We start from the raw sequence: 17,177 nt of genomic DNA, 5'->3' as shown, positions 1-17,177 counted from the left end.
TGCTTACAAAAGAGAGAAGCAATCGTTTTCTATTCGACTTGTATTCTCAATTTAGATTTCAGATAATTTAGTATTGGAATTACAACATTCACAACAGACAAACTCATTGTAATTCCAATATTAACTTTCTATTCATGCTATACATGTTGCGATTTAATAAAACTGTCGTTCGTTCAGTTTCACACTGATCAATAGCAAGTATTATGGGGTACTTGGTAAGTTTTTTATTACCTATAAGAAGGCATGTTATTCTAAGCAGAAATGACATCAGTGCCCATGCAACTGCCCAGAGCTGTCTGGCTGGCTGCAGGCACAGTGCCTTGGCAGTGCTGCTGCTGACTGAAGACTTTTGCTGGATTTAAAGGACAGCTAGATGAAGAGGGTTTCCATGCTATGTAGATTTTATTAAAGAAAACACCACTCCACAAGTCAAATGAACCTGCCATGCACAGGCTAATGGATGAGCCTTCCACCCCTTCTGGCATCTACAGTGATTCAAGAAAAGCACACAGTTACTGTACGCAGAGTGAGACTGGACTGTGATTGATTAATACAGCATCCTTGTCCCATACACTGCCTGTCTGCTGTATTAGGACCAGCCTAAGTGATTGGATTAGGCATCACCCTGGTGTGGGGCGTGTTCTCCTGGTATATCTCAGGTCCTTGATGACCTACAGATGTCTTCTTTTTCCAGACGATGACACACCCATCCACAGCGCCAGGAATTGTGCACGAACGATTTGAGGAGCATGCCAGAGACTTCTTCCATCTCCACCACAATTCCCGCCCGGATCTCAATCCAGTTTGATATTTGGGATGAACTGGAACTATGCATTTGTCATCACGATCCTCTCCCTGCCTCTCCGCACTGATTGCTTACAGTAGAAATGACTGGATGGATTACCATAGCTGGAGCTGTGCAGTCTATGTGTCAAAGCTGTGATCAGGGGAATGTTAGGTACAGTGTAGGTACAGCGGCCAGGCTGTGTAAATTAACTGGTGTTATCTTTGACTGACCTAGGTATTTGATCTAGTTTTTACCAGGTCTTCTTTTTATTGACCACTGAAATCATTGCCTCTATTATTACCAGGCGGTAGATATGAAAAAAAATCAATGCTTTTACTGGGGCAGTTACCCTTTAGATTGCACAGCTTCTTACTGGGGTGAGAATGCAGAGAGTTTCCAGTTCTCATTTGCCCGGGAGTAGTCTTCCAGAACGAGTGATCTCTGGAGTAAAGGAGGAAAAATTGGCACCGAGGAGAATAAAAACTCCACCGACATCGTCGAGAGTAAGCACACGTCTGTCAGCAGATGTGGATCATGTCACAGCTGGAAATGTTCTGCTGAGTCCTGTCCAAGAGTGAAAACTACATAAATAAAGCAAAACCTGGACTTCTGTAAACTAGAGTGCTATGAATAGTGTGGAAAATGTGGCTCACACCCCACCTCCCCAGACATGTTTTAGGAGTGATGCATGACCTCATTTGGTCTGTTATTCTTCAGTGTTCTGTATCTTCCAGCACTGTGCGGTGTTTTGTTTGTAATCGCTGTGTATACAAATGTTGCACTTTCATAGGGTAATGAATAATTTGCTGGAAAAAAAAAAAATCCCTCTTGCATGCAAAGCAGTTTCAGCAGGCATCGTTTTAAAAGGTGTTTTAAGTTTTCTCTGAAAAGAAGAGAAGAATTTCACAAGGTCTCAAGTCAGAATCGCAGTAGCCAGCCAGGGGTTTGCAACGCATTCATTACATTTGAATCCACATCTTTGGTAACACTTCATAAAAGAGGTGCCTTTTCGTTTTAATGGTGTTCAGTAACTGTGACGCTCCAGTAAATTAGACCTGGTTTGTCAGTGTCTGCCTGAGCAGTCCCTGCTCCAGAACTAATTGTTATGAATCCTAAACCTCTCCCTAATCCTAACACCAATTTTTCATGAAGTACTTGCTACCACATCCAATTGGAATTTATTATTATTATTGATGATCTGCTGAAATGCCATTAACAGCATGGCACCCATTGTAACAGTTTTCATAAATTAATCAATAAAACATTGAATATGTATGAACTGTTGCAAGAGGGTGCTGGGGTGCTGCAAACCAATCCATATTTAAATTGGTCTTATCCATATCTGCCTCTGTCTGGGTAGTACAGTATTGAGATAACAGTACAGTTGGTTCATTGTATCCGTTTATCCCTGTGCTGATGTCTGCTTTTAAAATGATCTGTATTTTTATATATTAACTCCTGTCATGTATTTGCTTTGCATGGAAGACTGCATATCTTTTTGGTTGAGAATGTTAAGCTGAGGGGCTGCCTGCTTTCGGTGCAATGCATTAATTATTTCACAGCTAAATAATCGCTACTGGGAGCTTTTGACCCCAATGATCCGACTAGCAGGAGGGCAAAGTCTCAAAGGAAATTAAAAAGAGAAAAATCCTGATTTAAAACAATCCAGGGACAGGCGAGAAAGGGGCAGATTATACCACTGCCTTGGTTTGAAATCAGTTTCCTAACAATTATCGGCTCTTCTGCTGCAACTACTGAATTAGACGCTAAGCTGAGAATCCTCTCTGGCAAAGTGTTAGGCAGAAGTCTTTCAGTTTGTAAAAGAAAACGGTGTATGAAATGGGAAATTTGTCTACAGCGGTGGTGTCAAAAAATGAAATATTTAGTAAGGAAGTTGTTTCACCTTTAATGGAGCTGACTTTTTTTTAGCAGGACTTGTCTGACTATTTTTTTCCATGTCTATCAAATCTTTGTGAAATCTTGCTCTATATTTTTTTTTTTTTTTTTTTTAAAGTGAGAGACAATTTAAATAAGGCCCCCATTGCATAGCAGTTTGATCCATTCCTGGTTTTACTACGAGTTTAGTTAGACACAACTGTGCTTGTTACCTTACACTTTGGCTAAACAAGCACATAGTAAAACCTGGAATGGGTGAAACTGCTATGCAGCAGGAGTCTTATTTCCAGTAGTGTTTCTAAATGCACAAAGGTCCCACAGATTGTTCAAAAACTAAACCATGAAATCCATTTTAGCATGGCGTTGATGCAAGAGAGTAACATATGAGTACTGTAAAGGGCTACAGTTGCTGAGATATATCATGCGGGTGCCCATATGTTTAAAAACCCTGGCTAATCTTCTATTCTATGGATTATCCCCGTCTGGCTACCCCTGTCTGAGCTCCACGTGTCCTGTTCTGTCCTGATTTAAGTTGACTGTGTCTGGAGTTCATCTGAGACTGTTACCATTAGATTTGCCTCCAGGCATTGGCCGAGTGAGTCAGCTACATCAATCTCTTTGCTTTGTTTAAATCTCCTGTACAGAACTCCATCGCTTCCTTCTGTTTACGCTCTTTTGAGGACAGAATCGAATTTGCAGAACGCCATGTGATGGCTCCTGATCTTCCACGGTTTGATTTCATTTGATTTGGATGCCAGAATTTGTCAGTTGATACCAATATATGATTCCTGATTTGCCAGCCAGTGTGATAGATTAGGGATGGATTTATATAAAGAAAATACAGTGCTCATTTATATCACAGATGCAATGTCACATGTGTGATAACTCTTATACATTCATGTTCAACACCCCTATATATACCGCTGTGCAGTTTCTTGTTATATTCTGCTGCTTTTCATTTTTTCACACTACCAGTGGCACATTTTGCATCCCTTCAATAGTACTTAGAGTTCCTCGCAGTCTGTTAACCACGCAAATGAAACTGTGGATCTATTTTAATCTAATGACAGAATGCCAGGGTGACTCCCACTGTTCCAGAAACTATTCAGTGTAGTTTCTGTACACAGTACATTATACTGGGTCTTGGTTTTGTTCCGCTCCATGAACATTCATGCAGTATCATCTTTAAATCTGTCAGTGCACCTTGAAAAATACAATTGAATGTATTCAGCTTTTCAGATGTTTTATTTAGACCCCCCACTTCGCCCTGGGAATCAACCTTCAAGTCTGAATGTTCACATCCCTATCTCTGCCTGTAATCAAGATTATTGGTAGCAGATGTTCACTTTCATCCCATGGCGCCCCAGTGTTGTGTTTTTTTTTTTTTTTTTTAAATACATAAACACACACCAATATCTGGCTTCCCTAATCCGTGTAAAGTAAGAAAGTCCCAAACCATGGAATCGGCAATCTGTGTCGTTGCATGTGTCGAATCTGGCTGAAGGACGTGAATTAAAATCTCTCTTCCTACACGTAGGCAGGCTGCCAGATGCGTTATTCTGTTCACCTCCGTGCCGTATGGTGCCTCCGTCCACTTCTGCACCACCGAGTTTCCAAAACAGATTTACATTGTTTGATAGCAACGGTGGCTCTGTGTTGAGAAGCAAAGCCAACAGCTGTTACTTAGGGCTAGTGTAGGGGCTGGCTGTCTCTTTGTTAGAACAGTCAAAAAGATACTCATTCTCAACCAAGAGCTACCCTAGGGATAAGACACTAAGAGCTCAGATGAGTCTAGATTCTCAGATTACCCAGTCTATCTTTCTGGAAGGCATACACTTCAAAGAGTGCCTTCTCCGCCCCCAGCCTCGGTGCCCTCTGTATGTGTAGGTGTTCAGTGATGTAAGTCTGCCTGGTGGGTAGAGAAGAATGAAAATAATGAGGTCTGTATGTCATACACAATGTACCAAAAATAAAAACAGGAATGTATGCATCGCATTTCTTAAAGTTTTGCTGTTATTGTTCAAGTAGACTTGGAATTTCATTATAGACTGCAAAAAATATTAAAATATTCAACAGGGCATGATTTGCCACTGGTAGAAAGTTGGTAAGCACAGTGTTTACTTGCATGATACAAAACAAAGCGCAGATTCAAGTTCTTCTCTTGACACACATGTTGTGTAACTGACTCTACAGTGACCCCTCCTGGATGAGATAAGGAAGATGGAGCCGCCATGGTGTGATCTCTTGTAATCCCAGTTTGCATCTGCCAGTGATTTAAAGCAGTAATAATAAGCTTTCCACTTGCCAAAATTATAACCAGAAAAGGTTATAAACCTTATAAATTATAAACCTTTTTTTTTTAATAGGCAGAGTTTTAACATTTTGATTGTGAGCATTTCCATGCAGGATGACTTTACTGGACAATGTTATCCCCTCCGGTGCTCTGCCTGTATCTTTTATATGTCTGCCGAGTCCCACAAACATCGCCACTGCTGCTGAATTAGAGGAACTGCTTGGGCTGGCATTGTGACTCTGTCGCACTGGCATCATTACTGGATTGTTTGTTTTCAGAAGGCAGACGACTGCATGACAATGGCAAGGGGTTTGATTAATGATTTAATAACCCCCTCTTGTTTAAGCACATGATAAACAGAGAGCCGAGCAAAAACAACAAGATGTGAAACTACATTAGCCAACACTGACAACAAATTAGTGATTTGTAAAAAAATAAAATAAAAAATAATGAATGTGTTTGCTGCCAACATTAATACCACCATTTAGCAGATTTCTAAATAGTTTCCAAGTTTGTATTGCACGTTCATCTGGTTTTTACTGTTCATTCAGTTAATCAATTAAAATGAACCCTGAAGGCTCTGTCCTTTACTCTCAGAACAGTGTGAGGTTCCGATGACTCATTTCACAAGATCTGCCACTGCCTATTGACTGAAGGGTGTGACACCAAAAGTGATTTGTCGAAGTAACCATGCATTTCATAATCGAGTTTTGATATTGCCATCATTTATAAAACGGGGTGCACTACTGTCTCTGTTCATTTGTTTATGTATTTCAGGATGATTATTCTACTGGAGGCTGGGTATTTAGTTCTTAAGGTTTTAGGTGGCCAGCCAATAACACAAGCTATTTAAACCCCTGAGTGGGCCGTTTCTAGGAAGTGCTCAATCCCTTCGGCTCGCATTGATGCACTAAAACCTGGCTTCAGTCTTCCAATAGTGAGCACAGCCTCTGTTCCCTGTCCTGTAGTGATGTATCTTGAATGAGGCACGCTGTGCACAGCATTGTGTTGAGGTTCGGTTTCCCTTTCAAATTAGAAGTAAAACAATAGACCCCCCTACCTCTCCACCCCCCCACCCTCATCACTAACCCCTAAGCTTTGCAATTGGCAATCTGGTCATATTTATTACTGGAAAAATGTGTTTGATGATTGAATTTTCACTGTTTGTGAAGGTCAACACTTTACAGTAAGCCAGAAATCCACACACAAAGTTTTTTTCATTTTACGAGACAATTCTTGGTCCTTCTATTATTATTATTTATTTCTTAGCAGACGCCCTTATCCAGGGCGACTTACAATTGTTACAAGATATCACATTATTTTTACATACAATTACATTATTATTTTTTACACAATATTTTTACATACAATTACCCATTTATACAGTTTGGTTTTTACTGGAGCAATTTTAGGTAAAGTACCTTGCTCAGGGGTACAGCAGCAGTGTCCCCCACCGGGGATTGAACCCACGACCCTCCGGTCAGAAGTCCAGAGCCCTAACCACTACTCCACACTCCACACTTCATTATTAAGTGGTAACCTGGTTTGCCCAGACACCACATGTACTGATAGTTGTAGTTTTTCTTTCTGGCCAGGATCCTATAGTACAGGCTAGCTCCACTGCTGCTAAGGGTTGTCTTACTGAAGAGGTTCCAAGGAGGTTTGGCTTTTATAGTGTGTGTGTGTGTGTGTTTTTTTTTTATTCAGTTGCACATGCAAGGTAACCCGTTTTGAGAAAAGTAATTCCTGATAGAAAGTGCTTGAGCGCCGATGCAGATTAAAAACAGATTTGAACGCATTCTAATCTTGTTCTACAGTTATGCGGTCCAACTGAAAAAAAGCACATTTCACAAACGAATTATTCTCAAAGTTCCCTTCCCTCAATCGTTGTGAGCAAAATGGTCTGTTCGACAAGAAACGGTTCTTTTACTAGAATGGATAAGTGTTTCGGTGAGACCTCACTGTGGGCCCACAATTCTTAGGAATCTTGATGCCGGTAAACAGTAAGCAGTGATGTTCCTACCTGAGGACAGCTGGTGTTGTCTGGTTGTTGACGCAGTGCTTGGAGGGGGGGAAGGATTGAAATCAGCTAAAGGAAGGTCTGATGGCTAAGGATTAGGAAAAACTCTGGAGGTTATACACGCACATCCTTGTCACTGTAGCCAGAGCAGTCTGCACACTTCACTTGAAGCCACTAACTAGTAGAGAGTCTAGAATAGCTAAGGTGTTTTATCGAGACAGGGTGAAGAATACAGATATACTATGTAACTGAGTTCAACAAAATCAAGAGGAGAGGATCTGGATAATACTAAGAATCGGTGACCTTGATTTTAGTTTCAGTTTTTTATTTATTTCTTTTAAACTATATAAAGCAGTTAATGGGCGCTCTGGTAGATTAGAAGTTGGTGATCTTATCAGGGAATGATGGGAATTGGAAGTTCCTTTGCAAACTCGTCAGAAACAATCTTCACAATCAGGTAGGTTGCGTGTAGTTTTAACGTCCCTCCAGCTTGCAGTGTTCATTCAAGCGGTAGTCCCTCAAAAATAAACGGGACCTAATGAGTGCAGCTGTAACGCTATTTCACAGGTGTTTATAGAAATGTCACACTAGAACTGCCTGTTAATTTTATACAATCCTATTCTAATTGTTGTCGTTGTGCTAACGTTATGAAACATTGATATGTACAACTACAAAGTGTTCTCAATTCATCTCAATGCTTTTCTGTGGAGGCCACCACTAATATAACATGGTTCTAAACCACCTGTCTTTTAGCTGCACTGAATATTATGAAATTGGGGTTTTGGAATAACCTCACCTGAGAGATTCCATTTAAGCTCACTTTGCTCGTGTGTGCGGTGGAACAGCACAGCATAGCTCATTTAGGGCATACAGGGAGAGTCTTCATTACTCTTTAATTGAGCAGAATACATTTCCTGGAAATCGCTGCCCTGCTTGGTTCCAGAGCATATGTAATAAATGCTTAATAATCACAGGGACTGGAGTTCAGATCCAGCCCATTAAACATAAAACGTGAGGAGAGCCGAGGCAGTGGGGAGACCAGCGTTGAATTGTTAATGTGTTCTTTTGCAGAGTGACCCTGACTCCACGGCAGAACCTTTCCCGCATCATTCTCAAGGGGATTTTTCAGGGGGTGAAGGTTGTACGAGGACCAGACTGGGACTGGGGCAATCAGGACGGTGAGTGGGGTTCCTTATTTAAAATCGGTGCTCTGAAAAATGGGGCATTCTCACGTTATTACTCATTTTGAAAATCAGGTTACAAGGAGAATTGTTAATTTAGCAGCCAGATAAATCCTCTGTGTTGTGAGCTCTTTCTGTTGCCGTTCCTGATGACCAGCTTTTCCAAAATGATGAAAACCACAAACAGCTGTGGTTAAATGAAGCCACTTCATGTAAATGCCCTTTGTCACATTGGGGTCTATAAGAGTTGTTGTTTGGGTTTGATTTACTTAGTGCCCTGTGGACCTAAATGAAATGCAAAAGTGACCCATAGGGGAAAATGCATGCAAATGTCTGTATGAAAAGTATGAGTCTACGTGTCCCGTTGTTGTCATTGAAAAGCATGAATTAATTACAAGAGGGGTTGAAACGGTAATGCTTGGAACAGGAGAAATTCAAATACGAATTGCTGGGGGCTTTGTTAGTGTCTGCTTGTGCTTTTACAATGCATTGTGCTGTTCTTTTAGGACAGTCCTACAGCGTTTTATTGTGTTACTTGTCCCCATCAGAGTTTGAGTACGTAGCATATAGTATAAGACACTAGTTGTATCCATGTGTGTGTTTTATGTATAGTCACAGTAGCAGATTGACACATTCGTATCCTGTCTCTTAACCAAGCCTTGTTAAATTCTGAATTTGTTTGCAGATACAATCTGTGGTTCCACCCTCCTTACCAATTACAGAATGTTAACGACAGCAAAACCTGGCTCCTCCAGCAATAAATCCAGCCAATTCCACAAAGGCAGCTCAGAACCTTACTGGGGTCTGGAGACGAGGATTAAATATTTATAAAAAGACAGCAGCTCTGGCGTTCATCCTGCTGCTTAAAAACAAACCTATCAAGTCGTAATAAGACTCTCCAAATTCGTTAAATTAGACTTGCTCATCATATCTAAAACAGACCTTCCACCAAATCAACACCAGCATCATTACATGAAACCCACAAGCAGGATACTGGATGACCTACAAATGAACCAACAATAAGAAGCAGCATCTCTGCTATTCACTGAAACTGTGCCCTAAGTTTGCATCATTATTCTGCTGCGGTAAATACGCTGCTTGCTAATCATTGTGTGGGAGCTATGTACAGTACTGTGTGGTTTTATTCAGCTACAAGCCAAGGAAAATAGCCCCCAACACAAACCTTCCCTAAAACACCACTGTGTTTGCTGTAAAGAAATATCACAATTGTAAAAGAGTTTTACCAAACTGCTCAAAATATTTAACAAGCTAGAACACATGCATGCTGAATAATAACCCCATGCCTGTACCCTTGTAATCAGATCAGAGAGGTCTTTTTTTTAGTCTGCAGCACTAGTATTCTAGTCTTTCAAATCTTGCTTTCTCTCCAGCAGGAAACGGTGGCACCAAGACCGCCTTCTTTGTAGACTTAGATTTAGATAGATCTACCACAGCCAGGCAATGGAACCTGCAATCACCCATTCCAGAGGCACCTTTCTTAACCCCCCCCCTCCAAACTAACTAAGTTATTCAGAGTCGTCCATCAGGGCAGGTCCATAACACTCTCCCTCCCTTGCTGTGTGACCAGGAGGAGAAGGGAAGGTTGGGAAGGTGATGGATATCCGTGGCTGGGACACTGAATCAGGACGCAGCGTGGCCAGTGTGACCTGGACCAACGGAACCACAAACGTCTACAGGATGGGCCACAAAGGAAAGGTGGACCTGAAATACATCTCTGACATTGCAGGGGGCTATTACTACAAAGATCACCTCCCTAAGCTAGGTATGGATGGGTGTTTTACATTTTTGAGTTTTATGATGGATAAACACCTGCCAGGTTTATACTGTAAATACCTCCACCTTTCAATTGCATATTAATCGAGCCGGTGAGTCCTGTATATCCATTAAGATGTGCTGCTGCTGATATGGTGATTTTAAATAGACCCCGCTGTGTGTCCTACTGTCTTGCTATTTCACTGTTTTCCTCCCCTATCTGGAAATGACTAGAAGTTTCCATTAAGACTAATCGAGTATTGATTCTAGTGTTCTGGACATTGGAGAATTGTGTAAGCACATAATGAAAAGAACTACTTTTGCAACAAATTGCATTATTTTTCTCTGTGCATCCTTATCACAGCTTATGTCTTTAAAAAGGAGACGGAAGTAGCGACGCAATGCATTTTTGGAATTCCCTGCAGAAACAATGTTCTAAAAATAAATTAGAAGTTGGAATTTCCCAGAAATAATAGAAAGAACTGTGAGAACTTCTGCAGAAATGCATGTGTGTTCAGAAGAATATGGGATTTCATTCTTTTATGAAATTAGAAAAAAAAATCCATATTTTTGGCTTTTTAGAATTTAATTTAACCTCATATGGGGATGGATAAAAAAAGCCTCTCTTCTATAAAGACATTGAAAACATTTTCTAATTATTTTAGTTTCAGCTTTTTTCAATATTTCATGCAGGAAAGGGTAATGTATGTGAGCAACTACCACGTGGTAATGCTGGTGCTTAACAAATGCAGCCCCTCACCTGTACTCTGGCTGTTTCTGCCTAGGTGAGCACGCTGAACTTCAGCGACAGGACAGTGCAGAAGGCCACACATTCCAGCAGGGAGACAAGGTGAAGTGTCTCCTGGAGGTGGACATTCTGAGACAGATGCAGGAAGGACACGGGGGCTGGAATCCCAAAATGGCAGAGGTACTGTCGCAGGATTTTTCTGTTACTGTTATTTGATCTGATTCTTGTTTAAGAAAAACATCCTCCGATATAGATCAAGCCACTAGGTCCTGTCACATTGGATTGTACACTTAGGTAAAGGAGATCCAGGGTTATTAAAACTGTGGCAGGTTAGAGGTTAGGTGCTTTGCAATTTGCTAGATTCAGACAGCCAGGGCTATGACGCAAGTGTGTAACCTTTCCATAGGGAGGGTCAATGTCAGACAGCCTGATTGTAACTTTTCCAACAGCACACAACGCATGGCAGGCAGGTATGTGTGTTTGGGATCTCTGAGTCGATGACTTGCATTACATCACATCACTACAAAATTTGAGCAATTTGGATTTTTTTTAACATGTGGGTCAAACACACACAGGAGCCCGTTTTCATAAAGTAAAATTGTGGTTTTGTTTTGTGTTTTAAGACCAAAACTTTTTATGTACGTAATATGTGAATTTTAAAAGAAGTTCCATCACTTCTTGGTAACACAGTACATACATTTTGAAATAAAATGTCTTCAATTGACACACATTTTATATTGGCTTGCAGTTTAATAATTGAGTACATCCATACATCAGTTCTGCCAATGGATTAGACCCGATTGCCAGTACATATACAGTACATTTCTAGCTATAGCAGCCAGTCGTTGTGTCCTGATCTTTGAATCCTGTCTCTCGGTCTTATATTGCAGTACACTGGCCGCATAGGGACTGTGCACAGGATCACAGACCGAGGTGATGTGAGAGTCCAGTACAGCAATAACATCCGATGGACTTTCCACCCAGGCGCCCTAACCAAGGTAGGGAGACACACAGCACTGTAGGGCTTATCCAAGGATTATATAGAATATACAAATTAAACAAGTATGAGGTTTAGCTGCTTGTGAAGGGAAGAATCAGCTGTAGACACTCTTGAAATGCTCTAGTAATAATCCTAGCGAGTAAGATGCGCATGGTCTAGTGCTTTCATTTAGTGATTTAATTTAAGAGATTGAGCTTCCGCATTTAAAGAGCAGCTAGATACTGGATGGGTTAGCAGTAATGCAAGCCCAGACTGTGACCAAAACAAGTTTAAGTGCTGTAGCATTTAAAGCTAACTGCTTATCATAAGCAAGCACCCCCTATTTTTTTTTTTACTACACAACTGTTTGCCAACTTCCTAATGCAAATAAAATAATGCAAATGAAAAATAGGAAGGACAGAAATTGCAAATTGTCAGGCAGCTCCCTAAAACAAGACCCGGGTGAGAGAGGGCATAAACCCGTCCCAGTCCTTTTGTGAGCAGCGTTGAAACACAGAACAGAGCCTGACTGATTTACGCCTGATGGTTTGCCTCTTGATGCAGCCGTTCGTATGCTTCTCAGTGGCAGCAATGGAGGAGGGCTGATAAGAAAGTCTCATTGTGCGATTAGGATTCCCTTGTGTAAATCGGAAAGGAGAGAAAAAATACAGCCCAGATGACAGGACGCATGTTTCACCTCCCACTAACAACAGGGAGCAATAAAATAATTAGGAGCCTAATGTCAGAGAGAACAGCGACGGTCTAGAACTGATTTACGTCTGCCTAGCAGGCAAGCTGATAACCAGCCGACAAGATGCCATTCAGAAACTAATATACAAGGGATATCTGCAGAGACAAAATACTGTTTTAATTGAATAACCAGATGCTTGACCAATGCTGGGTGTATTCTTGGAAAAATTACACAATCTATAATGCCTTTGCTGTCATTTTAAAGAGAATACCGTTAGTCAAATGAAAGTAGGAACATGACCCTTTTAAAGTAGCCACCTGCTGAGAAGATATTTTAATCCGATAGCAGTGCACCCAGGATATTATTAGCGTTGCTGTTTGTGGCTGAATTAATGATCTGTTGCTAGCAGAACTGAACAGAATATTGTAGAGCTCTGTAGCTCACATTATCATCCAGTTATTTATTTTATTTTTTATTACCTCTAGTCATGGTTCTGCCTATTCGATCCAGTCCTGTTATCATGTTGCATTGGGTAGAGTACTTTTAATGGATTTGGCACCGGCACCATTGTTATGTTAAAAAAAAGGGAAATGGATACAATGTATTCAAACAGAAGGCAATTGGTGAGAATTGTGCGCTCCCAGTTTGATGATAACCCACTCCCGATCAGGGACTGCCACACATGTTAAACAGGGCTGTCTGGTTCTCTAAACGCAGTAAAAATGAGATTTGACCCGTCCGTTTGACCAGGTGAACACGTTTGGGGTTGGGGATCTGGTGCGTGTGATGGATGATATGGAAAACGTGAAGCGTCTTCAGGTTGGCCACGGAGAGTGGACAGACAGCATGGCACCGGTAAGTATATTTGCTTTTTCAAAGTCCAAAGGCTGCTTCTCTGTAGTATTGACCACTGTACTGTCAGTGCATGTTTGCATAATGGAAGTCTCTTTATTTGTCTGGTCATGGTTGTATTGACCCCTATCTTTCTGCTTTTATACTGACCGCTGAGTACGTTACAATACAATACACGTTTATTTTTTGTATAGCACCCTTCACGCCATGGCATCCCAGAGCACTGTCCAAAGTTAAAGTAGATTACTTCCCAATATTTTATTACTTACTGGTACCGGTACCTAAAATGAATGCAAATTCAAAGATGGTCTGCCTAGATTTAACAATTTCTTTTAATAAGACTCATTGTACATTGTTGTAAAGCAAGCAGTGTGGCAACTACAGAATTCTATCCAGGTGTTTTTTGGTAGTACAGTGTGAGATCCCATTCCAGTGTCTTTCAGGGTTCCGTTTTTCTCCCTTTTCCGTAGGCCCTGGGGCAGGTGGGGAAGGTGCTGAAGGTGTACGCAGATGGAGATTTAAGGGTGGCCTTGGGAGCACAGACCTGGACCTTTAACCCCGCGTGTCTCTCTGCGCAGCCAGTAGAGGGTGATGCCAACCTCATGACCACCGATAACACTAACGACTCCGGAAGTAAGGAGACAGGAGCGAGTTCCCTCTGAACAGAGGGCTGTGAACCATTATTTCCCTGGTCTTTCCAATTCAACACGCTTGCATGTGTTCTAAACCTCCTCTTTGTCCCTCCTTCATTGCACTTTTCCAACAGGAGATTCCCTTGGAGGGTTTACCTTAAGAATTCTCGCCATTTTTACTGCAGCATAAAGGTCGTCAGAGGTGGCATTTGCATGCTGTTTTGTTTTTAATGGGTTTTTGAGACTTCATTCAATCGTTCTGTTCCATTCATGCTTTTCAAAGACAGCCTGGTGGCATTTTCACTCGTTACTCTGGTGTTTTGTGGTTATAGCAGCACGGTGACAACACAATGCATCATCCTTTTTATCATTTCATCTGAAAGCCTGGGCATGCCGCTGCAGTTGGGTCATTGAACCCCTACAGCACCATTCATCTCTACCTTCCTTTCTCCTTCTCTCTGCAGGCACTGTGATCTCTGTTCTGGAGAAGCTGCTGTCCCAGGCTACTGACCAGGATAACCCTGGACGGCTGGTTATCGAGGCTGCTCGTGGGAGTGCCAGCAAGGTCCGGGATCTGCTGCAGAAATACCCAGAAAAGGTGTGTGTAGAGCAGCCTTTAATCTGCAATCCTGTATCTTTACTGCAAGAAACAAAGGAATGGATTTTCTACTCTCCCTTTTCAAGTTGAAAATACAGAGACGTTTTTCTACTTGACTTGGTTTTGTTTGAAAATACAGAGACGTTTGTCTACATGACTTAGTTTTGTTTGAAAATACAGAGACGTTTGTCTACATGACTTAGTTTTGTTTGAAAATACAGAGACGTTTGTCTACATGACTTAGTTTTGTTTGAAAATACAGAGACGTTTGTCTACATGACTTGGTTTTCTTTGAAAATACAGAGACGTTTGTCTACTTGACTTGGTTTTCTTTTAGGGCTGTCAGCAGTTTTTACAGACCCTGCTAATCTTGGTTTATTTGACCTAAAGTAACATCAGATAGTTTTAAAAGTGCTAACCAGTGTCTATGAAACCATGTGTATTCACAACACACAAGTGTGTGTTTACTAAACTCGAGAACAAAATCTAGGAGTTCTTCTATTTTCAGTGTGAACTTCCCCAAATCAGCTTACAGTTCCACAAATACACCATCTAAATAATACAATCAACAGGTGTTACAGAAAAAAAAAAGCAAACCCGATCTCTGCTGCAGAGGAATCCTTGCCATCAACATTGCATGTCTATCTTGAATATCTTCATACAGGTAACACAGGTACCTCAGGGATACCCAATGGATTTAGCCTAAAGACTGTCCAGTCACTCCGTTTTCAATTACATTCACTGGACTCTGATAGCATGCTAAGTTTTAAAGGGCTGCAGTCCACGCGTTTGCACCAGGGCTTGGCCATATTGTCAGGACTTCTCACAGGAAACGGCTCTCTAGCACCCTCTTCTGCTCCCAGTCTCTCTACACCCCGTAACACACCTATTACAGGTATATATAGTTTCCATGTCTAGCGCCGCCCCTCTCTTTCCCAGGTTGATGTAAAGAATCAAGGGAAGACATCTCTGCAGGTGGCAGCACACCAGGGTCACATGGAGGTGGTGAAGGTGCTGCTGCAGGCCAATGCCAGCATTGAAATCAAAGACGAGGATGGAGACACGGCTCTGCATTACACAGCGTTTGGGTAAGGAGCCATTCAGGGCTAGTTTCTGATCCCTTCGCAAGGGCCAGTGGTCGTCTCTGCATTAGGCCCATTACAGCAGCATTAAGGACTCTGGAAATCGCTCCTTATGAGTTTTAATCAAGAAACTGTTCCTGTAGGAAGCTGTTGGCTATATAGCATTCAACATATGTGTTACACCAAGTGTTCCACCTGCAGTACAATGCAGGGGGTGTGCTCCACATTGTAACGCGTAACGTGGAATGGGCCATTAGAATAGAGTAATTACTCCATGCGGCCTATTTCAGCGGTTCATGTGGCATCCGGCTGCCAGGACAACTTGTTTCTGTCTCTCTTAACCACGATATACTTGATGATGAATAATTAAAGAAAAAAGAAAAAATCATTTGATGATGAAATCAACAGGGGGATTTTATTTATTTATTTATTTATTTTTAAAAGACAACGGCTGATACTGTGGCTTCTGCCAGATTAAAAATGAATGAATCTGATACACCTTTATCTTTGTGTTCTTATTGTTTCTTTTCATTCGTAACTTCAAAAAAATGAGAATTCGGACATGCAAGAAGCTCCAGTTTTCAAACATCTATCAAGACCTCCGTTTTGTCTAATCATTTTTAAACGGCATTTGTTTGATCCATTCTTTTTGTATTTTTTGTTTCTCCCCCTGCAGGAATCAGGCAGAGATCGCCCGGCTACTCCTGAGTAAAGGAGCCGGAGTGAACCTGCTCAACACTTCCATGTGCACGGCTCTGCACATTGCTGTCAATAAGGGTTTCACAGAGGTGGTGCGTGTGCTTTCAGAACACAATGCTGACATCAACCTACAGGTGAGCAACCCAGAGCCCCTCCTGGAAAGAGAACTGGAAGCCCTGTGAGATTTTTAAACTCGGATGCATGCAATTGACTGCCAGTATTCCGACATGGCCTGACAGTTGTCTTTGTTTAGCTGCACGTTCCTCTGCCTATTAAGGCACCCGTTAGAGAGCACTTTCCAGCCACTGAGTTTATAGAGAATCATGCCAAGGGAGTCCTGGTAGTCAGAACAGCAGTGCTGGGTGTCGCATTTTTCAAAACAGGAGCAGATTGTTTTACAGTTGGAAAGGCAGGATAAACGCACTTTTGATACACTGTCGTTTCCCCAGTTCTGTATCGTTAATGAGGTATTTAGCCAGCTCCACGTCTCTTTCTGTCGTCTGTTACGGGACAAGGGAAGTGACTTGCTCACACCATGTAAAAGCTAGGGCTCTTAAGGCAACCAGTTAAAATGCTTCTTTTGTAGAACCACGCCTCCTCAGCAGCTCACCAATGTCCATCCAGTGGAGTCTCATTTACCGTTGTACTGCCCCCTGCGTTTAGGATTCCTACGGCGATACTCCACTTCACGACGCCATTGCTAAAGACTTCAGGAACATCATCGAGATCCTGACCGACGTTCCCAACATCGACTTCACCCAGCAGAACAACAGGGGCTTTAACCTTCTCCACCACGCGGCACTGAAGGGGAACAAACTGTGAGTAAAGCGGCCCAGTCTTCACCCCGCTCCTGATCCGTACAGCACTGCCCAGGCAAGCCCGAAGCAATGCAGCACCGCCCTCCCGTTCGTTTCACACACGCCTTCACTCACTTGAGTTTCTTGAT

The 17,177-nt window shown here is 41.8% G+C and overlaps 1 protein-coding gene across 3 annotated transcripts in view; it reads left to right on the top strand.

Moving 5' to 3' along the window:
* The window catches only part of LOC117962505 (E3 ubiquitin-protein ligase MIB2-like), a 51,859-nt gene that overhangs the window by 22,722 nt on the left and 11,960 nt on the right, over nucleotides 1–17,177 (top strand). The window contains exons 1-11 of one of the 3 annotated variants that reach the window (XM_059002629.1): nucleotides 7,188–7,453; nucleotides 8,068–8,174; nucleotides 9,766–9,960; nucleotides 10,736–10,878; nucleotides 11,589–11,696; nucleotides 13,119–13,223; nucleotides 13,691–13,853; nucleotides 14,317–14,450; nucleotides 15,390–15,538; nucleotides 16,209–16,365; nucleotides 16,895–17,049. In XM_059002629.1, coding sequence (XP_058858612.1) covers nucleotides 7,398–7,453; nucleotides 8,068–8,174; nucleotides 9,766–9,960; nucleotides 10,736–10,878; nucleotides 11,589–11,696; nucleotides 13,119–13,223; nucleotides 13,691–13,853; nucleotides 14,317–14,450; nucleotides 15,390–15,538; nucleotides 16,209–16,365; nucleotides 16,895–17,049 — 1,472 coding nt within the window. In that variant the 5' untranslated portion in view covers nucleotides 7,188–7,397. Of the gene's footprint in view, nucleotides 1–7,187; nucleotides 7,454–8,067; nucleotides 8,175–9,765; nucleotides 9,961–10,735; nucleotides 10,879–11,588; nucleotides 11,697–13,118; nucleotides 13,224–13,690; nucleotides 13,854–14,316; nucleotides 14,451–15,389; nucleotides 15,539–16,208; nucleotides 16,366–16,894; nucleotides 17,050–17,177 lie in introns of those variants that run through there. The other 2 variants (XM_034042329.3, XM_034042333.3) reach the window with 2 other exon arrangements.

Source organism: Acipenser ruthenus, chromosome 27 (assembly GCF_902713425.1).
Source record: "Acipenser ruthenus chromosome 27, fAciRut3.2 maternal haplotype, whole genome shotgun sequence".
NCBI lineage: Eukaryota > Metazoa > Chordata > Actinopteri > Acipenseriformes > Acipenseridae > Acipenser > Acipenser ruthenus.
This window is presented reverse-complemented; position numbering and strand designations above follow the sequence as displayed.